At 56.2% G+C, this 27,230-nt stretch overlaps 2 protein-coding genes across 19 annotated transcripts in view; one reads left to right on the plus strand and one right to left on the minus strand.

Moving 5' to 3' along the window:
• Nucleotides 1-3,443: 3,443 nt before the first annotated feature.
• CYB561 (cytochrome b561) lies at nucleotides 3,444-16,385 on the minus strand. 18 transcript variants are annotated; one of them, XM_073797537.1, is made up of 9 exons: nucleotides 16,245-16,385; nucleotides 11,867-11,969; nucleotides 10,024-10,142; nucleotides 8,957-9,116; nucleotides 7,966-8,169; nucleotides 7,557-7,790; nucleotides 6,500-6,598; nucleotides 6,157-6,260; nucleotides 3,444-5,412 (listed from the first exon to the last, which is right to left on the minus strand). In XM_073797537.1, the coding sequence occupies exons 6-9, from the start codon at nucleotides 7,759-7,761 to the stop codon at nucleotides 4,903-4,905; spliced, it is 918 nt and encodes a 305-aa protein (XP_073653638.1). In that variant the 5' UTR covers nucleotides 7,762-7,790; nucleotides 7,966-8,169; nucleotides 8,957-9,116; nucleotides 10,024-10,142; nucleotides 11,867-11,969; nucleotides 16,245-16,385; the 3' UTR covers nucleotides 3,444-4,902. The 18 variants fall into 18 exon arrangements, with proteins under 18 accessions (XP_073653638.1, XP_073653645.1, XP_073653644.1 ...); XM_073797544.1 differs by adding an exon at nucleotides 10,216-11,593 and having other exon boundaries at nucleotides 8,957-10,142; XM_073797543.1 differs by adding an exon at nucleotides 11,670-11,779 and having other exon boundaries at nucleotides 8,957-10,142.
• Nucleotides 16,386-16,491: 106 nt separating this feature from the next.
• The window catches only part of ACE (angiotensin I converting enzyme), a 38,955-nt gene continuing 28,216 nt past the window's right edge, over nucleotides 16,492-27,230 (plus strand). Inside the window, exons 1-2 of the mRNA XM_033847598.2 lie at nucleotides 16,492-16,630; nucleotides 19,805-19,920. The gene's annotated coding sequence lies outside the window, so the exon portion shown is untranslated. The remainder of the gene's footprint in view (nucleotides 16,631-19,804; nucleotides 19,921-27,230) is intronic.

The following is a 27,230-nucleotide window of genomic DNA, read 5'->3' on the forward strand; positions in this document are numbered from 1 at the left end:
TGGCGTTGTGGTGCACTCTCCTTTCATTACAGTACCTCTCAGGGGAGCTGACTTGCGCTCAGCTACACTAAGGCCTGCAGTGTGAGGAAGCCTCCCCCAAGAACAACTGGCAGAGGCCAAATTCCTAATGATTTGGCTGGTCTCTTAAGGGATATTAAGAGTCACCCCTTCAGGCTCTGGTTCATCAGAGAAGTTACTGAGCACCTCTCTCGGGAGTTGGACACTGCGGTGGGCACGCAAGAACCATGCACAAGACGGTCCTGAGGGCCCATCAGCCAAGGCTCACTGCATTCATTGAGAAAGGGAGGCTTTTTCTTCCGTGGAAGAGCCTTTCTCCAGCCATGCCAAGGGAGCACTGAGTTCCTCTCCTTTGATTTTAATAGCTGAGGCTACACCCCAATCCAGCTACCGTACCAAAATCCAAGGCTGCCAGTTAGAACTGTTAGGGTTAGAGACCGCAGGCCCGAGGCAGGGGGACAGCACCAGCTCCCAAGGCTAACTTGGTTAAAGTTGGAAGCCTAGTGCTTCCAGTGACTTTATTTTTTCTTCAGAAATCCGGCCGGAATTACCAATCCTTGCCATATAGAGAGCTAGGCAGCTGCCCTGGGAACGGAGAGGTTGCAGGTTTTCTGAAATTGGCTGGAGACTCCATACCCTTCGTTAAGGACAGAGTCCTGTGGTCTTTCCTGCCTGGCTTCGACCTCTCTGTCTACTTCAGGCACAAGCAAGGAAGGAGACCACCTCCTCTAGACGCCAGACTTTGTTGAACAAACGCCCCTGCTGTGTAACTACATCCATTTCCCCCAAAGCACCAAAGCTGGGGAAGCAGGAAAACTCCAGGCGTGCAGTCATCCCAGCCTGGACGCCACAACTGCCTTTAAAGAGGAGAGGACTCTGGAAGGAACTACCTGCTCAGTCTGAAAAGCATTCCTGGGCTGTTCCAGTTATTTCATTATAAGTTAAAAATGGATAAGTGGTTGAAAGAAAAACAGTGTTTATTTTTTGGTTTGGTTTGTTTTTTTATAAACTTATTTTTGGCTGCGTTGGGTCTTCGTTGCTGTGTGCGGGCTTTCTCTAGTTGTGGTGAGCAGGGGCTACTCTTCGTTGCAGTGCTCAGGCTTCTCATCGCAGTGGCTTCTCTTGTTGCGGAGCACGGGCTCTAGGTGTGCAGGCTTCAGTAGTTGTGGCCCGCGGGCTCTAGAGCGCAGGCTCAGTAGTTGTGGCACAAAGGCTTAGTTGCTCCGCGGCATGTGGGATCTTCCCGGACCAGGGCTCGAACCCGTCTCCCCTGCATTGGCAGGCGGATTCTTAACCACTGTGCCACCAGAGAAGCCCAGGGAAACAGTTATTTAAGAATTCCTGAGGCACTGAATGATTCCTAAAAAGCTAATTTTTTTAAAAAAATAAATTTATTTATTTATTTTTGGCCGCTTTGGGTCTTCGTTGCTGTACGCGGGCTTTCTCTAGTTGTGGTGAGCAGAGGCTACTCTTCGTTGCGGTGCGCAGGCTTCTCATTGCGGTGCCTTGTTGCGGAGCACGGGCTCTAGGTGTGCGGGCTTCAGTAGTTGTGGTTCACGGGCTCTAGAGCACAGGCTCAGTAGTTGTGGCCACAGGCTTAGTTGCTCCTCAACATGTGGGATCTTCGCGGACCAGGGCTCGAACCTGTGTCCCCTGCATTGGTAGGCAAATTCTTAACCACTGCACCACCAGGGAAGTCCCAGAAAGCTAATTTTTAAAGAACTGTTTGCCCTGAACCTAACTAAAGAGCCACTCAGAGCAGCAGGAAACAGTGCACTCAGCACATTCTGGTAGGTCTTCCCCTAGTCATTTTCATTCCCTGGTAGGTGCCCTTTAGTTGCTCTTTATATAGCTCGACACACCGCTGTGCACACATGCACGTGGGCAGTCAGACTCCCCTTCCACAGGCCAAGGCTGAGGGGGGAACATAGCATCATCTTCTTTCACCTTTAAAAATGAAAGCTGGAGGAGCTTGAAGAAACTTGGAGACTGAGTCTTCCCATTGCCAGGAATAAGGATAGGACATTCATACTAAGGACATCATGTCTGGAAGGCCCTATGATAAAAAGGGCCTCATAGAAGAGACAGAGCTGAGTCCATTGTAAAGGGCCGTTCTCTTGAGATACCCCTTATGTCCCAGACACTGTGATGGGGACTTCCCACATGTTCTCTAACGTATTCCTCATCCAATTTCTGACAGACATTGCCGTCTCCAGAACACAAATGAGGAAGCAGATCCTGAGAGTTTAAGTTGCTCAAGGTCATGGAGTCAAAGGTAGGACTCTGAATCAGATCTTCCCAGAAAGCATTTTCCCTGTACCATGCTGCCTGCCCGCTTCCTCAGAAGGGGGTATTCCAAGACAAGCAATCTGGATGACCCCGGAAGCAGCACAGGCAGTCGTCCAGAAGGAAGCTTAGAGAAAGCTACTCTGTGCTCCTTTAGAGAAACAACTCTGTGCCATGGGCAAGAGGAATAACTCTGGGACCTCTCGAGGTTCCAAACCCAGTGAGAAGGTAAGTGGGTTAAGGAGTAGCTCCCTGGAGGGAGAGGCAGCATCTGGGATTATGTGAATATTCAAACACAAAGAGACCCTTAAGATTCAGAGGCTGGCACAGAAGCCGCAAGGGAGATGTCACCCTCCCAGGGTCAGGATGCCTCTGCCCTGGCGCGGAGAGCCAGCCCTGACCCTGACCGAGAGATCACCTCGTGACATGAACCAGGCCATGCTTTGCAGGCCTTTAAAGCAAATGAAGGTCCACGTAGACGCCTTGATCAGGAGACTCTACAGATGCATCAAGCAAAGACCTCTCAAGCTCTGGCTGAGACACGCCAGAGACCAGATTCCATACGGAAACTAAAGTGCATGCTAGGAAGTGCGAATCCACGGCCCCTTTCAATAGTGAGCCCTTAGTAAGTTTTTCAGCCGAGTGACAGTGCTTTTCAGGAGCACACGGTAGATCCCGGTGGGATCTGAGTCGCACCCAGCGTTACTGTAAACACATCTGCCTGAGCCTCAGGAATTGACCTAAGTGGAATCTCAGCTTGTTCTCAAAACTTTGCTCCTCTTCTTAAGGAATGAAGAGACACGTTTTTAAAGGGAAAAAGGTTAATTGACTACCGGGGAGACTTCTTGCCAAGGCCCTTGTCAGGCTCTTACGGCTCCACCCTCCAGACCACTCTGTCTGGGTTGAGAAGAGAATCTCTCTAACCGTGTGGAAGAGCCTCCCTCGCTGGGTCCAGAGTCAGGACAGCCACTGGGCTGTTTCAGAGCCTGTGTCATCATAAATATCATTAATCACTTTACCTTCTGTGCCCAGCCTGGGGATATGCAAATTCTTTCAACCCTAGTAGACTAACTTCATGCATCTGCTAAAAGCACTGGCTCCTTTTATTGCCACAGTAAATGAAGATAACAGACAAGAGACCTGCTGTAGACATTTATTGAATCATCTGTTGTACCAACACTACATTGTACTTCATAGAAGACTGGCCACAGGCAAAATAAAATAAACCACCACAGAACAGCTTGGGGGTGGGGGGGAGGCTTTTTGGCTCATGAATCGTCCAGCATACGCTTTGGCAAACAGGCCAGTTTATAGACTTTTCTTGCAAGTCCAAGGTTCCATTTCTCTCTGTGCCTTTCTGGCAACGGAGATACACAACTGTACTCTTGTAGTTTGTCTAAGGTGGAGTTTTCCCACGTGTAAACAATGACCATACCAGGTGATCAAAGAGTTGCCGGAGCTCGTGCCCTTGCGGAGCGTATGATATAAAGAGGGTGCGGAGACACCCTGGTGCTGGGGCTGTAGCAGAGCCCGGAATGCCCACGGAAGGGAGCAGGGAGCCCTGCTGGTAAGGCGCCCAACACAGCCACCTGCTCTGAGAAGCAGCATCGCCTGAGGCAGGACCCACCACAAAAGCTGTTTTAGAAATCTGGGCAATAGGGGAGACAAGCTCCCTTTCTCGAAGGCAGCATTTAGGTGTGAGAAAGGCAGCCGTTAAAAAAAAAAACAGTAGTCAGATTTGGAAATTCTATTAATGTCTTCATTTAAGTAAACTGTGTCTTGTCTCAAACAGTGTCATGCTCCTCAAAGCCCAGAAAACGAGGAAAACAAGGAGAGAGCATGCACCAAGTCCAAGAAGCACAAGATCGATGCTGTAATCACGTTATTTCTAGACAGAAGCCAAACGGTGACTCAGCTAACAGCATTATACACTCATGGGGTTGGGGGAATTAATCCGATTCTGACTTGGTCCCAACTTCCTGCAAAGATGGGCCCCAGGTAGGAGAGGATGAGGCTTTCCTCCTGATTAGGCAGCCCCTACCCCCGCTATGGAAAGGGAAAGGGGGCAACAGCGGCAGCTTTTTGTTTAAAGCAAAAAGGCTTGTGTCCTGGGCCTCTTGTCAGAGCAGCGCCTGAGTGAGCTCCGAGGGTGGGCAGCTGGCTCGCGAGGCCGGCCCCCGCGGGGAGGGGAGCCCCTGCAGGCGCCATACGGCCCGCAGCGCCCGCCGAGGCCCACCTCCTGTCTCTTCTTCGGGCTGCTGGGCCCCAAAGGCAAAGAAAGCCGCCCTGGGGCTAAGGGGTTAAAGAAAGAGAAGGCTGCAGAGCGCAGCTGGGCCCAAGCCACGCGTCCAGAGCTTCCCAAGGGCCAGTCCCTCCCCTCTCCTGGGGAACCCTGCCCTGACACCAGCATATTTTACACATAATATCACTTGCTCCGCTGCCAAAGGCTGGGCCCGCAAGACTCCTGGTTGGAGTTCGGCGTTACACAAAGCAAGTCTTGGCCTCGCCGGGCCCGGCGCTGAGCCCCGCCTTCTCCGCGGACACAGCCCAGGCCCCCGCTGCCCCGAGCGGGGAGCCGCCTCCCCCTCCCCAACCCCTTTAAGGATCTGTGCTTCTGCGACCAGGCCCAGCCGCCCAGAACCCTACCCAAAGCTGCTCCATCTGAGGGGGTGGCAGAGGCAAGGGGGGCGGGGGTCTGTGCAGGACTAACACGACGGCAGCGGCGGCGGCAGCAACAGCGAGGAGGGGAAAGCGGAGGGGGCCTGAACCCCGGAAATCAGCGCTCAGGGAGGAGGGCTGCCCCACCCCCGCTCCCCACCCCCGGAGCCTCGGCGGGTGCGGGACAGACACCTGTCGGGGCCCCGAAACGGCGGAGACCGCCTCGGGGGACAGGACGGGATGGCACGGGGCGCGCGTCACTGGGAGCTGGGGCTGTCGCCCTCCGTCAGCGTCTTGAAGTCCATGGAGAGCGCTTGCTCTTCCGCCTGGAGGGGCCGCTTCCAGTCGGCGCGGGTCAGGATGTAGAGCACGACCGCGCCGAAGGCGGCCAGCAGCAGGCCCAGCACGTTGGCCAGGACGCCCTCGGGCTCGAACTTGCTGTACTTGGTCCTGCGGGATTGGGGCGGAGGGCGAGGCCACCCGAGGCGTCGCCGTTAGGCCGAGTGCCATTCGCCCCGGCCCACAAGATGCAATGCGATCCCAAGCCCAACCCCGGCCCCCCACCCCCACCCCCACCCCCACCCCCACTGGGAGAAAAGCCGCTGTTCGGCGGCCCCACACAGAGCCGCCGGGAGGGGGCGCTCACCCGAGCTTGAACAGCAGCGCCTCCTTCAGGCCCAGCAGGGCGGTGCCCACCGAGAGGAGGAAGATGGCGCCGCCAAGGAAGACGTGCTGCGGCCGGTAGCGGCTCCGCAGAGAAAACGACGCGCCGGGGAACAGGAAGAAGCTAAAGCCCATGAGCCACTGGGAGGAAAGGCGAGGTGCTGCCGGAGGCTGAGCTGCGCTGGAGACTGGAGCCCGAGGACGCCCCAGGTGGGCCGCCGCCCGCGAGGACCAAAGGCCCCGCCACCCCCGCGCGGTGGCCTACGGTCCGGAGACGCAGCGGGAACGCTGAGCACGTGGGGAACGTGGGCCGGCGCTCTAGGCCGGTCTCAGCCCCACACTGTGCGCCCCGAGGCGGGGCCTGGGACCAAATCCACGTGCCTGTCGGCCGGAAGGGCGCCGGAAGGACGCCGGTCGGAGGCAGCGCTCGGCGGGCTGGAGCGCCTTTCGCCTGTGCGCACACCTGGCCCCGGCCCTGTTTGGGCCCTGCTCCCCGCCCCTCCCCAGCGCCGTGGAGCCGCAAGGACTCACCTGCACAAAGAAGAGGACGAAGACCAGAATGCCACACCAGCTGTGCAGGCTGTACAGGTCGGCGTAGCCTTCCTTCCTGTGGTAGTCGAACACCGCCACCAGGCCTAGCCGGAGGGGGTCGCGTGAGGACTGGGCTGATGGCGACGGAGGGGGTGCGGTGACCCAAGGGAAACCCGACCCGCCGGGACTTCTGGGCTCCAGTCCCAGCTCGGTAGCTGCCAGCACCAGTGTCCCTGCCCGGAAGGGGGAGGAGGGGTGGGGAGGGGGGACTGGACAGTAAAGCAGCTCCTTCCCCAAGTCAGCAGAGGTGGGGGAAGGAGGGCGGGCCGTGCCTGGAACTCACCCACCAGGGCGATGATGAAGGCGAAGACGTGCAGCAGCCCGTGCAGAACTTTGGTGGTGCGTTTGGCCTCATTCCTGAAGACGCGGTAAACCAGCAGGGCTGGTGGGCCGTGAGAAAGGGAATGTCAGGGCGCTAAGCCGAGCACGAGGCCTTCCTGCCAGGGCAGCGAGGAGACACCCCCGGCTGGAGAGGGGAGGGCTTGTCCAGGTACCCCAGCCACAGGAAGTGGGGGAGGAAACAAGGATCCGTATGCCCCCGCACCGCCCACCCCCTTCTTAGCTGTCCTGTATCCCAGGCTTTGTTTTAGGCTCATCGTGCAGTCACATCAAGGTGCCACCAGGCTTCTGAGTTCACCTCTTAGCTATGATGGTCCTCAGGTTGTATAGCACTGAAGCCAGATCAGCCTTTCACTACTCTTAGCCAGCAGGCTCCCTGGTTGGGAAACCCCAGGTTCTCAAAGAACTTTGCAGCCCCAAGCTAACTCCCCCTCTTCGGGCTGAAGCAGTCAGGGCCAGGGGTCCTGCGGAATGCCTCTCAGGAGTGTGCTGCTGAGGAGGTGGCTGTCACCAGGACCACATCTAGGAAGAATGCATAGATCCAGCTTGCTTGTTACCAAAAGGAGAAGGCCAAGGCCCCCTGGCCTTGAGGCAGGGTGGGGGCCAGCCACGGCCTGAATCCTACCCCAGAGAGAGGAGCTCTAGCTCCTCCAAGTCCAGCGTCTACACACACACACACGCACGTACCCTCACGCTCACACTCACGCTCACTTTCTCTCCCTCAATTTCAAGCCGCCTCTGCAGAAGATGGGCTTTGCTCACAGCCCAGCCCCTGGGCCTCTGTGTGCAGCACACACACCTTCGGATGCTCCTTGTTGAAGCACGAGGTGAAAGCTCTGGTATAAGTCAGAAAGGAGTTGCCACCCACCAGCCGTGGGGCCCTGGATCTGGATTCCCAGTGTCCCCAAGGTCCAGGCCAGCTTCCTTCTCTTACTGGGCAGATTCAGGTTTGAAAGGGTCCCTGCACATCTCCTCTCAGGTGGCATCGCCCAGGGACTCACCATCTCCCTGCAAGAAGACCAGGCCTATGACCATGCAGAGAGGATGCACGTTGAACTGCAGGGCGCTCTCCCAGGCGATGCCTCCTCGGTACACACCGAGCCAGGTGCCAGTCATGGCCACCACGGCCAGGCCCAGCAGCTGGGAGAAGGCCACATAGTAAAGCAGGGCCGCAGGGGCAGGTGCTGGGCGGGCAGGGCTGTCCATGCTGAGGCGGCTCTATGCCGAGGCGACTGCTGCAGGGAAGATGGTGGAGATTAGAGGAGCGGCCCACAGCCTCCAAAAAGACATCGCAGGCCTCCCTTGCCCACCTCTGCCTCCTCCCTCGGCCCACAACCCCAGGCCTCCGTGAGAGTGCTCCCGGAGCACCCGGCGGGGGTGGGGCGCCTTCCTGCAGAGACTGACCCACACCTGGCTGCACTTCCACCTGCAATGAGGGAGCAAGTCAAAGTCCTCCAAGCTCTGGCCGGAGCAGGAGGGCCCAGTGCCAGTGCTTTACTTTCTGTTTCAGGAGGCCCTGGGTTTTCTCAGGTGGGGTTCACAGGTGAAACAGAGAAGTGAGCAAATTCCTTGAAGGTGCTGGAATTTTTCCTCCAGATGAATCATAAAGGACATCTAGGGTGAGAAATGAGGAACCTGACTCCCCCGTGCCTGCTTTTTCAGCTCCCAGCTGGAGATGAAAGAAGTCCTGCCCACAGAGAGCTGCAGGGCAGCTGCCGGTAGAAGGAATGTTCTCTGAGCCGCTTCAGTAGAAAGGACCAGGCGACAGAGCCTCCGAGCTGCCCGTTTCCCTTCCTGCCTCGTCTTCCCCTCCACACCTGGGGCGTGGGCCTGCGCCCCTCCCTCAGGCCAGGCTTCCTGAACTGAGATCTACAAGGTGAGAACTCCTGGGGTCACTTAGCGCACAGGGATCCTGTGAGAAAAGGTGTGTCACTGCTCCCGTTGTGCAGACAGGGAACCGGGGGCTCAATGGGGTTTGGGGAAGCGAGGCTCAGGGCCAGTGGGAGGCATTTCCTGGCTCCTCTGCCCAGTCCCCAGTGTCTCCACAGCCTCACCCGGGCTCAGGGTGGCCTGTGTGCCAGCTCTTCCCGCTGAACCTGCTGGTTCTCCCCACACCCAGGCGGGAGAGGCACTGGAAGATGGGAGGAGAGGAGGCGGATGATGAACAAGTATGGTGTCCATTTGCTGGGCCTCGGTGCTGGCGGCCTGGGGCCACAGAAAGACGCTGCTGCAGCTCCCAGAGGGCCGAGCACTGCATCCCATCTTGCCTCTCCCACTGCCCCAGCCTCTCCCAGCAGCTCTGGAGACACCCTCCTTCTCCTTCATTACCAGCAGAGAACAGCAGCTGAGCAGAGATGTTTAACTAACAAATTTTGGGGTCCCCCCAAAAGCGAGCACACACCCTGTACCCTGTGCTGCTCAAGAACTAGTTTCCAGCTGGCCTGGCCTTGTCCTCCTGGGGACTGGGCTGTCTTTACCCCCAGTTCTCTCTGCCACCTTTGACAACTGTTGGCAATTCCATCATTTTTTAAAAAGGGGGGCAGGCCGTGTAACACACCTCCCTGCAGTAAAATACAGATAAGCAAAAAAAGAGAAAAATTACAAGTAATCAACATTTTGATTTATATCCTTTTCTTCTGGAAATACATGTACCTTCTTTCATAGAAACGTGACCATACCAATTTCTAACCTGCTTTTTTCACTTCATTATAGATCATGCACATCTTTTCATGTCAGTACATGACAGGCTATTTCATATTTTAACCAATCCCCTAATCTCCTGTTGTTAAATATTTAGCCAGCTTTCACTAAATAAACAACACTGTGATCATTTTTGTACAACACTCGTCTAATTCCTAAATGAAGAAATAGAATCCTGAGCAAGGGCTAGGTTCTTTTTTAGGTTTTGGATACATTCTGTCAAATCATCTTCCAGAAAACACTCCCAAGGCAGGTGGGAACACCTGTTTCCAGAAGCCGTGGGCAACAGTGAAGCCATATTGCTGGAACTCTTGCCCTCGTGCTTATCTGTCACCTCTACACTGATGACTTCTAAATCTAGTGCCAGTCTGTCCTCTCCCCCAAATTTAAACCCCATTTCTAACTGTCCACTAACATCTCTACCTGGACATCCCTCCAACACTTCAAACTCAGCACATCCAAAGTTACACTCCTCCCCTGACCTCCCAGGTCGCCCTTCGAGTCCCAGTGCCGAGTCCTCCTGCTTCTCCCCCACGTCTCGCCATCGCTTCCCTCTTGGCCATCTTCATTTCCACCACCCAGCAGGGCCTGGAGCTTCTGCCCCCGTCTCCCTACCCTCCTCAATCTGCCTGACCGACAGGGACAAAGCCAGATCCCAGTCATGTAGCCCCACCAGGCACAAAGAGCCACCAGCGTGTGGTGGTCAAATGCCAGCTCCATAACTGACCCTAACCCAGAGCCCACCGGCAGCCCCCACTGTTCTCCTACCACGTCCACTCGGAAGAGATGCTCCCAGTTCCCCAGCTCCGGCAGCACGGCCTGTTGTTATCCCCTCCACCTCACACCCCGGCTCCTCCTCTTCCGCCTCTGTCGATTTGCTCCACGACCTGAAATGGGCCTTTTGTTCACCACTCTGTCCCCCTCCTCTCTGTTCCCAAGGCTGGCCTGGCACGCACTTACCCTCGGTGTCCTGCCTCACGTTAAGCCCTGTGAGCCTCTCTGCTGCAGGGCCCTGTGAGCTCCCAGAAGGCGGGGAACGCATCTACCTCCCCCTCGGGAATCTCATCCCTGGGCCGACTCTGACAGGAAGAGTGTACTGAACTGAGAAATGCTGTCCTCCTCTGCTTTATTAGATTCCTCCCCGAGAGCCTGGGGCGCAGTCAGAATCCGATTAGCCCTGAATTAGGAAGACTGGAAGGAACGTGCTCTGCCCCGGCAGACCTGCCACAGCGTCCCCGCCAGGTAGCCACTGAGTACAGAGGGGGAGCTCAGGGCTGCAAAGACTGCCCCTCCTGGGTCCCGAGCCGCTCTGTGGTGACGCAGGCCAGAGCCAGATGCCCCCCCACCCCCAGCCAACCTCCTCGTGAGTCGGGCAGAAATCAGACTTCTCTTCGCAGCCATGATAGTGTGATATTAATAAGAAATATATGGGACTGAGCCTGTAAAACCCTAGGAATTTTCCAGGTGACAAAGCAGTCGTTTCTTTTGTTATGTTAACATTACATCTTGTTACTGAAGCCCCTCGGAAACCTGAGGGTGGGGCTGGTTACCAGGGGAACCAACCACGTGACTGGAGGGTTGGAACGTTCAGTCCCACCCTTGACCTCCAGGGAGGGAGAAGGGCTGGAGACTGAGTGCAGCCACCAGTGGCCAATGATTTAATCAATCGGGCCTGTGTAATGAGCCCTCCATAAACCCCCTAAAGGACGGGGTTTGGAGAGCTCCCAGGTTGGTGAACACATCCACATGCCGGGAGGGTGGTGCACCCCAGTTCCCCGGGGACAGAGGCTCCTGTGCTCCGGACCCTTCCAGACCTTGACCTACATACCTCTTCATCTGGCTGTCCCTGAGTTACATCCTTTTATAACAAACCAGCAATCTAGCAAGTTTCTCTGGGTTCTGTGAGCTGCTCTAGCAAATTAATTGAACTTGAGGAAAAGGCCGTGGGAAGCTCTGATCTATAGCCTGTTGTTCAGCAGCACAGGTGACAACCTGGACTTGCAATTAGCATCTGAAGTGGGTGGGGGCAGTGTTGTAGGACTGAGCCCTGTGGGATCTGACGCCGTCTCCCGGGAGGTAGTGTCAATGTTGAGTTAAATTGTAGGACACCCAGGAGCATCTGCTGAGAAATGGAGACTCGCTTGGTGGTGTTGAAAAGAAAACACGTGGGAACAGCACAGTGACTGAATACATGGCTTTAATGTCCTCACTGAAAACTCACAACCTGAATTCCCTTCAGAGTCCAAACCCTAGTGCTGTCTGCACCCCAGGGTGGTGGAGTTGCGAGCCTCAGGGGTAAGGAGCCCCGCTCTGTACTCAGTTCAATCTTCGCAATAACCTATGGTGATAACAGGAGTATTACCCCAATTTGACAGATGAGGAAATTGGGACTCAAAAGAGGATAAATGACTTGCCCCAAATCAGCTGCAGCAAAGAAGTGCTCAACTCAGTTGTTTATCAAGCGCCTGCGATATGGGGGTGACACTGCTGGATACAGATGAGCCATGGCCCCGCCTTCCAGGACCTTGCAGACAAGGTGCAGAGCAGATGCCGATTCTAGAGTAAAGGCCGCAACAGCTCAGGCTATGAGTTAAACTCCCAGAGCACTTACCACAGTCCACGCTGGCTTCACCACACTGGGGTGGCCACTCCTTTGGATTTCCTACAGGGGTTGCCTGCTCGGGGTGTGGCTCTGCACTTTCTCAGGCCAGTAACTAGGGAAGAAAGGAAAACTTCCTGAATACTGAAGCCAGTATTCAGAGGATCTGAATCTGCTTGGAGGCAGGGTTCCAGGAAGGCCTCTCCCCTCACACGCCAGTCCTCCTGGGCCCTCCCCACCCCTTGGGGAACCATGCTTCTAAGGCAGTTTACACCCACCATAGCATCAAGCATTGGTGTCCCCCATGGGCTCTCCTGGGAGAAAAGGCTGCAGGATGGAAACAGGTGGGTTAGAGAGAAGAGGTGATGGGGACAAACTAGCTGCAAGATCTTCATGCCAGCTGCTCCAAAGGCATCTCTCCTGGTCCCTGTGCCCTGGTAACTAGGCATCCCAGAGGAAGCCAGAGATAAAGAATGACCTTTGGACTCATGGAGGCCTAAGCAGTCTCCCCTGTGGCCCCTTCCAATTTGAAGGTGATTCTAAATCCAGGTATGAGGGATGACAGGAAAACGCACACAGAAAGACCAGTCCTCCTCGGGCAGGCCTGTAGCTTCCCCATAGGTGACATCACAGCCAATAAGATCTAAGTGAAAAATCCAGATTTACAGAAAAGACAAAGCCTCAAGTGGTTCTGTGCTTCACAGAAGATGAAAGACCCCTTCAGCAATGCCGTTGCCCTATTGCTTATTCGGTTCAACATAATTGACGACGTACCTTTGTACACAGAGGGGCTGCTTCCGATGATGGGGGATACAAAGAAGACATTTCAAGGACTCTGGTTGGAATCTGACTTACCCACAAACACATTTGCAAACCTTGAAATCAGTTGAGATTCACTCCCTAGTAAGCAGATTTTTTTTTTTTTTTTTTTTTTTGTGCGGTTCGCGGGCCTCTCACTGTTGTGGCCTCTCCCGTTGCGGAGCACAGGCTCCGGACACGCAGGCTCAGCAGCCATGGCTCACAGGCTCAGCCACTCCGCGGCATGTGGGATTTTCCCGGACCGGGGCACGAACCTGTGTCCCCTGCATCAGCAGGCGGACTCTCAACCACTGCGCCACCAGGGAAGCCCAGCAAATATCTTTTATTCTGCTCCCTCATTTCCCAGTCTAGACAGTGGGAACATTCTCTTGCCCTCCCTCCCTCCCTCCCTCCCTTCCTCCTTTCCTTCCTCCTTTCCTTCCTCCTTGCCTCCTTTCCTCCTTTCCTGTGGAACACCAGAACACTGGCTGCTTTGGGATCTCCTGTGTTCCCAGCGCAGCAGTACAGGCAGCAATGTCAACAGTCTGGAAGCAGCCCATCTACACCCCCAAAGGCTTCCTCAGCCCAGTAGACCAGAGTCTCAGAACCAGGGCGAGCTCTTGTGGATCCCTACCCGGCCACCCTCCTTCCTGTCAGAGCACAGGATGGGGATGTCAGATCTCTGGCAGCTTTTGGGACCTTGGGCTGTGACAGTCACCCCTCCCCTCCCACACACACCTGCAGCCAGACTCCACTTAATGTGATCAACCAGGGCCAGGAGCTGCCGCAGGGCTTGAACGTGCTTACGAGCATCCCTCTCCCTCCCTGAGCCCAGCGGCTTTCACTGAAAGGCCACCAGGCCTAATCTCATTATGGGGACCAGACACCGCAGAAGTGCCACAGCCTGGAAGCAGGGAGCCTGGCCTGACCACAGCCTCCTTATCCGAAGCAGGGTTTTAATTGGGTTAGAAAAGATTGTGTTGGGGGCTAGATCTTTTCTTGATGGGTGAGGGGGAGAAATGACTCAATTGTCCTAGAATGTCCTCGAATGTGATCAAAGAAAAGGCAAAATGAGGGCTGAGCTGTTAGGTGGGGCACTTTCTTACTACCCACACCCAAGTAACCCCTGGGTAGAAAGCGTGAAGTCAGACACTGAGCCCAGTTCTCCACTGGGCCCAGGGACTCAGTGTTGGGGCTCCCAGTACTTGTGGGGACTCACAAAAAATGTTTTGATTTCTGTTAAAATCATAAGAAAAAACAGACTTCTAGGGTTGAAAAAAATATTTTAATTTTTAATCCAGCTTGGATTATATTCATCTTTATACCAATATGGTTGTAAAATATAATTCTCTTTTTTTTTTTAATTTTTTTTTTTTTGCGGTACGCGAGCCTCTCACTGTTGTGGCCTCTCTCGTTGCGGAGCACAGGCTCTGGACGCACAGGCTCAGCAGCCATGGCTCACGGGCCCAGCCGCTCCGCGGCATGTGGGATCTTCCCGGACCGGGGCACGAACCCGTGTCCCCTGCATCGGCAGGTGGACTCTCAACCACTGCGCCACCAGGGAAGCCCTCTCTTTATTTTTTTATGGAGGAAGGGGAAAGTCACAATGCAGCCCTGGTCAGACGGATATGATTTCAAAGCCAGCCCCACTGTTCATGACTGTGTGCGCCCGGGGTGGGGGGTGGCGGGCAAGCACCCTCTCTGAGCCTGCTTCCTCTTCCATAAGGTAGGGGGATGTTGAGAGCCACCTAACTGGCCTGTAGCAAAGATTAAACAGGATACATATGTACCAGTGCCTAGCACACTGCCTGCCACATAGGTATTCATTCAGTTAAATAGCAATCTAACAAAAACTAAACCTGTTCCTAATAGCACCTTAGGAAGAGTCATGCATCCGAAGCTGCTGACACATGAGGTTTGGGGCCACAGAGAGCCAGATGGCAGCAGACAGCACGACCCCTTCTAATAAATCCATACCCCGCCTTCTGTCTACCATGAATCCCCCCACTGGGCAGAAACCCCTGGATCTGGCGTGAATTCCTCCACCAAATTCTTCCAGTGCTGCTGAACCCCTTTGTATTAGAAGCCACCCAAGCTCTGCCTGCCAAGGGAAGGTGGCGCAGGCAGGGAAGAAGTGGGACAAGCAGGGCATCCACTCGGGTCCAGGAGGCTCCTCCTGCCCTGGGGGCGGGGTTGTAGCAGCCCTTCTCTGTATGGGGCTCCCCTCGGCATTTACAAGTTGCCTATATTTTCTGCCTCAATCCAGTTTCACAGGAGAAATCAAGATACGTATGAGAAGGTAGCACGGCTCTGTAGGGTGGTGTTGTTTGTTTTGTTTTCCATTTGCTATGAAAAGGAAGGAACTGGGCTTCCGTGGTGGAGCAGTGGTTAAGAATCCGCCTGCCAATGCAGGGCACACAGGTTCGAGCCCTGGTCCTGGAAGATCCGACATGCTGTGGAGCAACTAAGCCCGTGAGCCACAGCTACTTAGCCCACGTGCCTAGAGCCCGTGCTCCACCACAAGAGAAGCCACTGCAATGAGAAGCCTGCACACCGCCATGAAGAGTAGCCCCCGCTCGCTGCAACCAGAGAAAGACTGCGCGCAGCAACGAAGACCCAACACAGCCAAAAATAAAATAAATGAATTTATATTAAAAAAAGAAAGAAAACGAAGGAACAGAATCCAGATAAGATAGAGCTTCATTTAATGAGTCTTAGAAAATCCTCAAAGCCAAGGTAGGGTGAGAGTGGAGAGGGGCGACCAGAAGGGAGAAAGACTTGGGAGGGGTGCCAGCTCCTAAAGACATGTCTGGGACTCCAGGGTCCACCTGGATCCTCCTCTCTGTGGTGCCCTGGGGGGAAGGGCAGACAGAGAGGGGAGGTACCCCCCCACCATTCCCAGGTGTCTAAGGCAGCAGCAGATCCCTTCCTCAGCTCAGTTCTGCATCCCCTGTACCCACAGTTCAGGGGCTACCAAGGCTAACCCAAGGAGTAAGGATTTCCCAAACGGGAAACTCCTTGCACCCAAGAGGCTGGAGATGTTGGAGGAGAACAAGGAAGGGCTCTACTAGCTAGACATCTCACGCCGAGAGGAAAGAGGCAGAGGGAGGGAGGCCGCTCCACTAGCGAAGCAGTTTGGCAGCTCGGTCTCAGGTTTCAAAAGAACAGTCGTGGCAAATGCTGGTTGATCCACTTCTATGCCACCTAGTTTCTAGAGTAGGGCAAAACATTACGCCGTACATAAACTTGGGATCACCTGCCGCTCCGTGCTAACTTCCGCGGAGACTGGGCACAGAGGCTGACCCGGGGCCGACGGCTGACAGCTCCAGGCAGGAGTGGGATGAGCTCCTAACCTCGGGCCTTGCTCGGTGGCCCCGAGCCGGGGGAAGCAGGTGAGGTGAGTCAGGTGTGGAGGCAGGAGAGGGAAAGAGAAAGACTGGCTGCGGCGCCGGGATCCCGGCCTGTCCCGGCGCGGGCGCGGTCCCGTCCCAGGCCGAGCACACCTGAGCTCGCCGTCCCCCCGCACACACCCGGGGCCCCTCCCGACTCCGCGCCGAGCCTCGACTCTCCCCCACCCGCCCCGGCCACCTACCTGGCTGGACGTCGAGCCCGGACCTTGTCCTCGCTGCGCAGCGTCGGGCTGCTGACTGGCCCGCGAGCTGCCCGCGCCACGCCCGGGCTGTTCTGCCGGTTCGGCCAGCCGCGCGGACTTCAGAGCTACCGCGTCTCCATGGCGACCGGGCGGCTGCAGCGGGTTGGCAGCCCGGCGGACTACGCGACGGGCGGGGGGCGGGGGCGCGGGGACCGGAAGTGCCCCCGGCGGGTCCGCGCACCTGGGACAGGGCCCGGCCCCCCAAGGTCCCGGGTCTAGGGACAGGGTCCCGCCAGCCTCCGGGCCCGAGCCTTGACGCCCGCGTGCTGGGGCCTGCGGCGCGAGAACGGCGGCCACCGTGACCCGGCCTCCGGACCCGAGCGCGGGTAACCTTCGAATCCGGGCCTCACGACCTGGCTTCCCGGGTCCGCCACGTTCGGGGGCGTATGGGGTTCTGCGACCCACCCGTGGGTGTGGGAGGCCTCCAAGTCCAGGCCTGACTCGGAGGCCGAGGGCGAGGCTGAGGGGGAATGGGCTGCTGGGGCTGCCAGGGCCGGGCCCCGGGCAGAGGGAAGGGGGATGCTGGCCGGGAGAACGGGAGAACAGGCCCCCTGCTCTTCCCGCGCCCTGCCCCGGGCTCAGGTGACCACTAGGTGTCAGGCGTGGCCGGACCTTGGCCTACCTTGCCGGTCCTGCAGCCCTGAGGGACTCACCCCTTCCTTGCAGCCGATGGTGGAGGTGTCCGCAGCACCCGCTCTCGCTCTCTCTCTCTCTCTCTCTCTGACACACACACACACACACACACACACACACACACACACACACACACACACACACACAGACACACACACACACACACACACACACACACACACACACACACGGCGCGCGCGCACTAGGTGATATTTCTTGCCCCCTTTCCCCAAGCCAGGGACCTTTGCCAGGCTATAGCGCCCACCCCACACACACCCCCTCCAGCAGCCTAAAGATAAATACCAGTTCTCACCAGCCTTTCGTGAAGGCCTAGACCTTGCCATGGGCAGCCTCCCCGGCCCCAGACGCTAAGAGAGGAAGGAACCAAGGCCACGGCTGGGAGCCAGCCCCTAGTGCAGTCCCGTCCAGGCCCCTATCCAGGAAGTGCTGTGGGTAGATAACAAGTCCAGCTCAGACTTCCTACAAGCTCAGAACAAAAGGTTCTTTCCTGTCGGCAGGACTCACCGAGGGCCTGGTGGTAGTAGGGAAATGGGGTTTCCTCCCCTGGAGACATAAAAGAACCTCGGCAAAGGGACATCACCCCCACCCCCTGCCCCAGCACTGTGGGCTTCCCAAGGGCCCTGGCCAAGGTGGGCCTTGGGGATCCAATACCTCCTGACAGAGAGAACATACTCTCAAGCCAAGGCAAGACACCTAAGGGTGCCCACTGCCCTGGGCACACCTTCCGATGGGGCAAACCCAGCTGGGCCCCCGCCCTCAGAGTGACCAAGCTTAAACCCGCCACAAACAGAAGTTTTGTTGGGGTAGCTTTCCAGCTGGAGGGAGTTAATGGACATTTTAAATTAAGAAACAGCTTCCTTCACAGGCCGGTAGGCAAACAGCAGGCAACAAGTGTCTTGTGAGTTGAGTCCTTGGAAAGGAGCCATTTCCTGTTCTTTGGCCTGCGTATTTGAGGAGGACTGGGGTGGGCTGGGCTGCACAAAGGAGCAGAGCCTCACTGGGGACCTGATTTGAGTTTCCTGGTGTAGGGCTTTCAACCCGTTCCAAAGCCAGGAGAGAGACTCCTGCTGCGGTGAGATGGAGCCCTTTGCGTCCTCCCCACCCCGTGGCCCTGTGGCCCTGGGCTGCAGCATTTTCCCCGAAAAAGGAGCGCACACCTGGCTCCCAGCAGTGCTCTCGGGAGGGCATGGAGGTGGCTCTCCACAGGGACCAGTCACATGGGGTCTTAGCTCTAAGCACTCATGGCTCCATGCCATTTTTAAGAGCTGGAGACCCCACCAAACTGCAGTCAAGAAGCAGGCCCCGTGGCTTTGCCGCTGCTGCCAGAATCCCTAACCCCAGACGGCAGACACTCACTCCCTTCCTCCCCCATCTTTGCCGCTGAGACTCAGCCTTGGAGGCCAGAGAAGCATCCACCCTACAGCTGGGGGCGGTGACCAGCAAGGAGTGCAGCCTTAAGTCCCCTTCCTGGAGACCACGGATGTGGCCCAAGGTCTTCCATGTAAACCCCTCCCTTCCTGCACTCACTCCACTCCACTAGCCTTTATGTTCCTCAGACTCACCAAGTTCACACCCACTCTCCTTTGGAACGTTCTTCCCCAGTCATCACTTGGCTCATTCCTTCAAATCTCAGCTCAAACATACCCTCCTCAGAGAGGCCTTCCCTAACCGTCCAGTCCAGTAGCCTGGGTCAGGGGTTGAGATGCAGGGAGATACAGTGGATTAAGTGTGCGAGTGACAGCCCTGGGAAACCACGTCTTGAGCTCACCTTGTTCTTTGCCCAAAAGCATTTAAAGAGCAGGAAGGACCCAGACAGTGAACAGAATGTACCTTGTAGAAGGACCTCAGACCCCCTAGCACCTGGCGCATCATGTCTGCCTTGCTAGGGTTCCCAGACTTAAAAAGAAGGAAAATACCCCAGGATGCCCCATTCCATCTGAAATTAATATTTTTTTGGCATAAGTATGTCCCACGTATGACATGCAATATACTAAAAATGTATTTGCTGTTTATCCAAAATTCAAATCTAACGGGGCACCCTGTATTTTGTCTGGCAATCCTACCCTTGCTCCTGTGTGGGAAGGACAGAGGGCCTCCCAGCAGTTCCGGCCCCTCCCAGCAAAGCGTCCCTACCCCAGCAGGCGGAAACACCCAGTTAACTCCTGTTCAGCACACACTTTAGCCAGAGGCTTTAATCTTGGGCTGCAGTGAATACCAAAGGCATTGGAGATGGGGCTCCCCAGTCCTAACGCACTGTAAGATGCAAACACACACAATTCATTCACTCTTTACAACAGTTTTTATCTAGTCCCTTCAGTGTGCCAGGCGCTGGGTGACACTGGGTATAACAGTGAACAGGACAGGCACAGCCCTGTTCTCTTCAGGCCCTAACAGTGCATAGAAAGGGCGCCTAACCCAGATGTGAGGGTCAGGGAAGGCTTCTGGGGCATGGCATAGAATCGTAGAGCTGCAGGGCGAGCAGGGGTAACCTGGCGAAGGGACAGCAGGGTGAGAGCAGGAGTGTTGGCTGGAAGGCAGGTGAGGAGGCCCAACCAGTACTGCTGGACTAGGAATCAGGAATCCATACGCCTGAACCAAACCCTGTGCCAGCTCTGGGAGGTGGGCATGGCCACTCGGGTGGCAAATACTCGAAGGACACATCTGCTAACCTGTATTCTGAGGGTGAGAGCATCCTTCAGCGGGGGTGGCATCGTCAGGTCCGCTTCCTGGGGGACTTGCCCCAACTTGCTGGAAAAGAAAACTGATTTGAATCTGAAAGTACATGGCTACTTTGATGAGTTTAAAATGGAACAATAATCACTCAGGGGGAAAATCCTATCTTCCAGCCTCAGGGGCAGCAAAGGAGGCCAGAAAATCATCGGCAGCCCGAGCAGAAGCAGCAGCGATGGTGGCGGGAGCGGCAGCACGCGGGGGACTGACCACAAAGCTCCCAGTGAAGACGGTGAGTCACCTGCGACCTCCAGCATGCGTGGGGATGGGGCTGAGGGGTGTCACAGGCTGTGGGTTCCCGGCTGACCCACAAAGTTGGTCCAAGTCTGGGAAAACAAGACTTAGATAAACAAGAGTCCACAAGCCAAGAGAACACTGCAGGTTGGATGGAGAAGCGATGAGAACGAAACAGTCAGGCCAGCTTTCACTGCTGCTGGCCCTGAGCGAACAGACGTGGGAGGCATAAGCGGCCAGGGTGGTGCAGGGGACTGGCCCAGTGCAGGAGGTGGCAAAACAGCACTGGGCACCTGAAGTGGGTGGCAGTGGAAGGGGTGGGCTTTCCCAGCCTCTCAGGGAGCTCTGTGCAGCCCCCGGGGGAGGGAGGGATCGGGAGGAAGTCCATTTTTCCTCCCTTCCTCCCTCCCTCCCTCCCTTCCTCCCTCCCTCCCTCCCTTCCTCCCTCCCTCCCTTCCTCCCTCCCTCCCTCCCTTCCTCCCTCCCTTCCTTTCTTCCTTTCAACAAAGGTCTATTGGGCATCTACCTATGCCAGACATTGTTCCAGGCCCTGGAGAGACAGTAATCCATAAGACAGACAAGGTCCCCGCTTTCATGTAACTTACATGAAGTGGGGGAGACAGATAATTAAAAGGTAAACAAACAAACAACACACACAAACACACAAACCTAATCGCATGTAGTAACAGATGATGCAAAGAAAATTAAGCAGGGGAAGGGGATGGAGTGTCCCGGGAGGGAGGGCTGTTGTTGAGGGGTGCCAGTAAAGGCTGTCTGAGGAGAGAGAAGTGAGGGTGCAGCCACGTGAAGGTAATTCCAGCCGATGAAAGAGGAGGGAAGAAGGACAAAGGTCCCAGGACAGGAATGTGCATGGCCATCTCCATTCCACCCTGTCCTCCAACACTCCTCTTCCCCCAACACAGGAGAAATCAGCCACCTGTGCAGACAAGAGAGCAGGGATGTAGACGGGTCGTTAGAGAGGGCAGAGGTTGAAGATGTGAGGTGTGCAGCAGGGACCCCACCAGAGGCTCCTGGGGCGTCGGAGAAGTGTCTCTAGGCACGTAGCTGTGGTTGTGTCTGAGCACTGACCACGTCTGTCACCCACTGGAGAATCCAGACATCAGTCCCGGTCAGTAGGGCACCACCAGGCTCCCCTGGTCCAGCCCAGGTTTACCTGTGGCTGGTGGTACGGCCCGAGAAGGAGGCATTGGAGCCCAGCCCCGGCATGACATCCACCCAGGCCAGCGCTCCCCTCCAGACAAGAAACCATGAGGAGGCGTGTTTCCCAGTCGTGTCCTCAATCCCACCTCCCCACTCTTCTCCAAGTCCATCAGTCATTGAGTCTCAGTCAAGAAACATTGAAGACCTGCTGTGTGAGTGCTAGACGCGTTGTGGAGAGCAAGAAAGGCCCAGGAGGGCAAGGATGTGAGGCCGGGGGTGAGGACTGGCTAAAGCTTGGGGTGGTGTCAGCAGAGACATGAAGGGGGAGGGCGTGAGCTGCTGCTGACAGCCATCTAATCGCCTCCACTAAGCAGCCATAAACCGCGCAGGGCCAGGACTCCTGCACTTTGTTCAGAGCCCGTGACAGCTGAGAGCTCATCTTGGCTCCTAAAGCTGCTCCAGCTCCGGCTCCACACCCCCTGTTTCTCAGCCGCACGCCTCATGCTAGGAGTGTGCTGCGGATGTGGAGGCCACCCTGAGCCGAAGGTGTGGGGTGACAAAGCTGCGGCCCGAGGACGCCCGGGCGGGAGACGGGCAAAGGCTCAGGCAGCGCTTCCCGGCTGTAGCTTTGTGATGACTCTTCCAGAGCAGGATGCAGCTGAGCCCAGAGGAGCAGAACGAAGGGGAGGCCAGGCCAGGCGCTGTCCCTGGTGAGGGCACGAAGGCTGGTGACTCTCCCAAGGTCACAGCCAGTCAGCAGCCTGCTTGTCCTGAGTCAGAGGTCTCACTTTGCCCCGCTCTGCTCTGCCCCTCCCCTCGTCCTTTATACTTCTCCTGACCTTGGCCATCACCTCCTGCCTGAGTGCTCCTATCAGGCCATCTGGTCCCTGATTTGAGAGCAGATGATTAGAAGGTACGCTGACCTTAGCTCAGCACTCCCCTCATGCAAGAAGCCACACTCCTCTGATCCCTCCCAGCCAGTGGGAGACCCTAAGAGGTGGGCTGGTGCCAGGGAGAACCACGCCCCTCAGCTGGTCCCCTAGTCTCTTGCCTCATGGCCTCCTGTGGGGCAGTCATGCCTCCTGCTCTTGCAGGGATCCAAGGGGTCAGAGCTAGGCCTTCCTGCTCCTGCAGCAATGGATAGCTCAGGTCTTCTGGATAGGCCTCTGGGTAGCTCACCCCAGAGCTCCAGGGCCCATAAATGACGACCCTAAGTGCCCTCTCTCGGGTTCCACGGACTAAGGCTGTTGGTAGGCATGGATAGCTCAGGTCTTCTGGGTAGGCTTCTGGGTAGCTCACCCCAAAGCTCCAGGGCCCGTAAATGATGACCCCAAGTGCCCTCTCTCAGGTTCCACGGACTGAGGCTGTTGGAAGGCAAGGGTACTGCTTGGAGTCTTCATCCATCCCAACATCCCATTGTCGGTGGTACCTTCACAGCTTGGAAGGCAGTGTCAAGTCCAACCGGGTGTAACTTTGAGTGCTGTCATCCATCTGGAGGAGTTTTTCTCCCCTTCCACAGGCCCCTCCTCATCGGATAAACCCAGGCACCTCCAAGAGCTTATTCTGGCCCAGGGCTCAGTCCTGGCTTCAGCTGGCCACAGAGTCAAGACCAATGGTGCCATTGCCAGTGAGCCCAGCTTCTAAGCTCTTTAGAGACCCCGTGCTCGTTTCCCGCCCCCCATGGCCTCGCTGCAGCGCTCAGGTGGCCAGGTTAGCAGCCGTCAGGTGCAGTGAACAGCACCAGCTACCCCGCGAGATGACTGAGTCCGACTGGGTCCTCTGCGGAGCCCGGCCCCATCCACGTTCCTCCGCGGAGAGGTTTCCCCCCAGCAGCCCCAGCACCTCCCTGGCCAGCTGGCCGTCAGAGAAGGTCTGCTAAGGCAAAAGGGTCTCAGCTCAGGTTCTTTCTTCCTCTTATGCACATTGGTCAACCCACCCACCCCCCTCTCAAGGGCCGTGACCTGAGGTGGCCTCTGCCCAGCCACAGAAGGCCACTGCCTCCATCTCCTCAACAGACTTTCTTCTTCTTCTTTTTTTTTTTATAAATTTATCTTATTTTATTTATTTATTTTTGGCCGCGTTGGCGCTTCGTTGCTGCACACGGGCGTTCTCTAGTTGCGGCGAGCGGGGGCTACTCTTCGTTGCGGTGCGCGGGCTTCTCATCGCGGTGGCTTCTCTTGTTGCGGAGCACGGGCTCTAGGCACGCGGGCTTCAGTAGTTGTGGCACGTGGGCTCAGTAGTTGTGGCGCACGGGCTTAGTTGCTCTGTGGCATGTGGGATCTTCCCGGCCCAGGGCTTGAGTCCGTGTCCCCTGCATTGGCAGGCGGATTCTTAACCACTGCGCCGCCAGGGAAGTCCCCAGACTTTCTTCTTGATGTCTGCATAAAAGGCCCTCTCAGGACTTCCCTGGCGGCCCAGCGGTTAAGACTCCATGCTTCCATTGCAGGGGGCGCAGGTTCGATCCCTGGATGGGGAACTAAGATCCTGCATGCCGCGCGGCACGGCCAAAAAAAAAATGGCCTTCTCAAGTGGTACCTGCTAAAGCAAAGCAAACTACGCCGAGTTAACTAAAGACGAAATGTCATTTTCTCCCTTAGGGGCCCCTCCTCTGACCCTTCCTTGATGCCTTCCAGGGAGTTTGATTATTGAAGGGTCCCAGGGAAGGAATGTGGAGACCAGGATGCTGCTGGAGATGGCAGGGGGGCTGCAGGCCTTTCAGGGGCCTGGGGCATTCAGAGGGCCTTGCTGGGCCCTGCACATGTAGAGGTGGGGGCAGACCCCAAAGGTGCATTTGCCTCCTATGACGGAGACCGTATTAGGGGGCAGCAGGAGGATGCCTCTCCCCAGCCCAGCAGGAGGCTGTCCAGACCCCCGGCTCCAGGCTTCCGCTGCCCACCGTTCCAATGACAGCTGTCCTTCCTGACCCCCTTCTCTCTGGGTCCCCCACGTTGCCCTCTCTGCTGCCACGACAGGCCTTGTTTTGTTTCCCCTGACTGTCTCTCTCTTTCTCAGTTTCTCTCTCAGTCTCTCCCCCTTCCCCCCACCTCTGTTTTCCCGGCTGACCTGACGTTTCCTGGGCTTCCAGGAGGGAGATGATGATCTCCAGCATTTCAGGGCAAGGGTGGTTTCACTTGGTTTCCTGACCCCCTGGGAACAATGAGTGAGATACACACAGGTGCCGGGTAGCACTTTAGGGCCTGTTAAGATTCCGAGCTCTGACCTGGGCCCCACTGGGGTTGGGGAAGAGTCGCTGGCACCCAACCGGGCCTTCAGAGCAGGAGAGAGCTGGCCGTGCCCCGGCCTGACAGCTGAGGCCAGCGGAAGCCTGGACACCTCCACCCACTGCCCCTCACCACCACACACTCAACCTGCTGCAAAGAAGGCTGGAATTCATTCATTCTAGTCAGGCTCTCAGCAAACCTCCAAGTACATGGGTGGCTGGGCCTGCACCAGGCTCTGGAAATGTGAATATGATGGTGCTGCAGACATGCTTTTTGAGAAGGAAGGTCAGGCCTGAGGCACGGTGGGTGATGACCAACACTGGGTCAGGGGGTGAGCATTGCAGACGGAAGGAATGAATGGCAGGAAAGACTCAGGAACCTAAGAGATCAGGGTCTGCTTGGCATGCCAGTGGGGCAAGCTTCCATCAACCCCTGAATTGTCAGAATAAAAAAGGAATCTGACTAGAGTTGCAGACATTTTTTAGTTTGCCAAGTAAGGACATTAAGGGAAAAAAATCCATCATTTTTCTCTCAGCACCATTTTATGAAAGACGTATTTTCACTATAAAAAAATAGAATACTTAGAATAAAAGATATTGTGACCAAGAAAGGGCAGCTAGCAATTTGGCTGATGTATGCCGATCGATTTTATATATCTCACTGTTCTTGTTTGTCTTGCTTTATTGCTGACTATCGAACACTTTATCAAAGACCAGACCAGCCAGTGGACTGGCCTCTGGGAAGTGCTGACAGAGGGGCCTGTAGAGGCAGGGCAGGAGCTGCGGACCTGGAGGAGGCAGGGGCCACACCGGGAAGGACTTTGGACTATGCACTCGGGAGTTTGGATTTTATCCCCCAGCTGATGTGGAGCCAGGAGGGGCTCTCGGGGAACAGATGCTGCGGTCAGATCCGTGCTTTGGGACGAGCATTCATTCTCACAGCTGTAAGGATGGACCAGAGGGAGAGAGACGGGGGAGCCCGGCGGAGGGAGCTGGCAGAAATGATGAGGGTCTGTTCCAAGGCGGGGACAGTGGTGGGACTGGAGAAGGGGGAGGAGCTAGGAAGAGGAAGGTGTCATCCCGCTGTCACATTCACGTTCTCACAGGGACCGTGAAGAGAGATAACCTCACTAGGGGCAGAACCTGAGGAAGTGGGCTTAGGATTTGGGATTAAAGATAAGAACATCCTGACTGTAAAGAATATGAAACATGACAGTCGGTGAGAGTAGACCAAGGCAGTGAGCATTCTGGAAGGCGGGGGAGGAGTGAGCAGTGGGGCAGCTCACAGTGGGGGCACTTGTCTGACTTTGCACTTGGGCTCCACCTCTTGTGCAACCTTAGTCAACTTCCTAACCTCTCTGTGCCTTAGTTTCCTCCTCCGTAAAATGGGAACCGCATAGTACCTAACTCATAGGGTTGCTGGGAGGTTTACATTAATTAAGATATGTAAGCGCTTAGATGCCCAGCTCCATAGAGATGGCCTGATATTATTATACGTTGTCACATCCCCAGCAATCACACAGCCCCCAGAGAATAGGAGGGGTTGTTAATGTTGGTGAAAATACTAGGCCTGGCTTCGTGGAAGGCCCTGGGCTCGGAGCCCGCCTTCCGGGGTGCTGGGCAGGGTTTTGAACCCTCCTGGGCTCTCTTGGGGCAGCTCTTCCCTGCCACTGCCACACATACCTAACGCTGACTGAGATGGAAACTTGGTGAGCCTGTGACTGAGCCCAGGAGCGGGAAGGGACTCGACACCTCCTGGAAGGTTCTCTGGGGTGGATGCCTGGTCCAGTGGCAGGAGGCAGGCAGAGAAAAGGGGGCAGAGGGTCTGGGGGCCGCAGGAGGGAGAGCAGACTGGAGGATGCCCGGTGGTGGCAGCAGTGAGAAGAGCTGGCTGCTCAGTCACCCACCTCCTCCCAGCGAAGGACCAGTACCCTCCAAAACCAAGCCCTCATCTCCTTGCCCCCCACCCCCGAAGCCTGCTTCTAGGATGTCTGCTGCCTGGGAACGTGCCTTTCAAGGCACCTTCACCCCTCAGCTCCTCCCCGCCCTGCCCTCATCCATTCGGCCCCTGTCTCCCTCAGCAGACCCTGAATCTACCACCTCCCTCAGTCTCTGGGGGACCCTGAGCCCTATCTTCTCCTGCCACCTCTGGGCCTCCAGAGTTTGCTAATCACTTATCTTCACCGAACACCCTGAAATGCAGCTGTGGCGTTGGCACTGCCCTCTGCGAGCCCTTCCTTAGGAGGAAGTCTGACTGCCTACCTTGACTTGGCAGCCGCAGCCTACTCTCCAGACCCCCCTCACATCCGTGTGCTGACGGGGGGAAACTGCTTTCTCTTTCATCTGCTTCAACTGTGAGTCCTCCAACGACTGACCTGATCAAGTCCTACCCCTCCTTTCATGGCTCAGCCCAAGCAACACCCCCCAGAGGGGCACAGGGCCTGTCACCACTCTGGGAATTGCTGTTAAACATCCAGAGAGGGCTCCCCTGGTGGCGCAGTGGTTAAGAATCCGCCTGCCTGTGCAGGGGGCACGGATTCCAGCCCGTGCGCCACAACTACTGAGCCCACATGCCACAGCTACTGAAGCCCGCGCACCTAGAGCCCATGCTGGCAACAAAGAGAAGCCACCGCAATGAGAAGCCCGCGCACTGCAATGAAGAGTAGCCCCTGCTGGCCACAACTAGAGAAAGCCCGCGTGCAGCAACGAAGACCCAATGCAGCCAAAAAATAAATAAATTTATAAAAAAAAAAAAAATCCAGGGAGTCTCTGCGCTCCCAGTACAGGGGTGTGCGGTTTCCATCCCTGGTCGGAGAACTAAGATCCCTCATGCCACGCCAGAGTCCCTAAAGAAAACATCCAGGGATTCTGTGTTGGTGAGACCATCTTCAGCACAAGCACAGTGCCTGCACCCCATGGTCTCAAGA

The sequence above is a fragment of the Tursiops truncatus genome, chromosome 20 (assembly GCF_011762595.2).
Source record: "Tursiops truncatus isolate mTurTru1 chromosome 20, mTurTru1.mat.Y, whole genome shotgun sequence".
Classification (NCBI taxonomy): Eukaryota; Metazoa; Chordata; class Mammalia; order Artiodactyla; family Delphinidae; genus Tursiops; species Tursiops truncatus.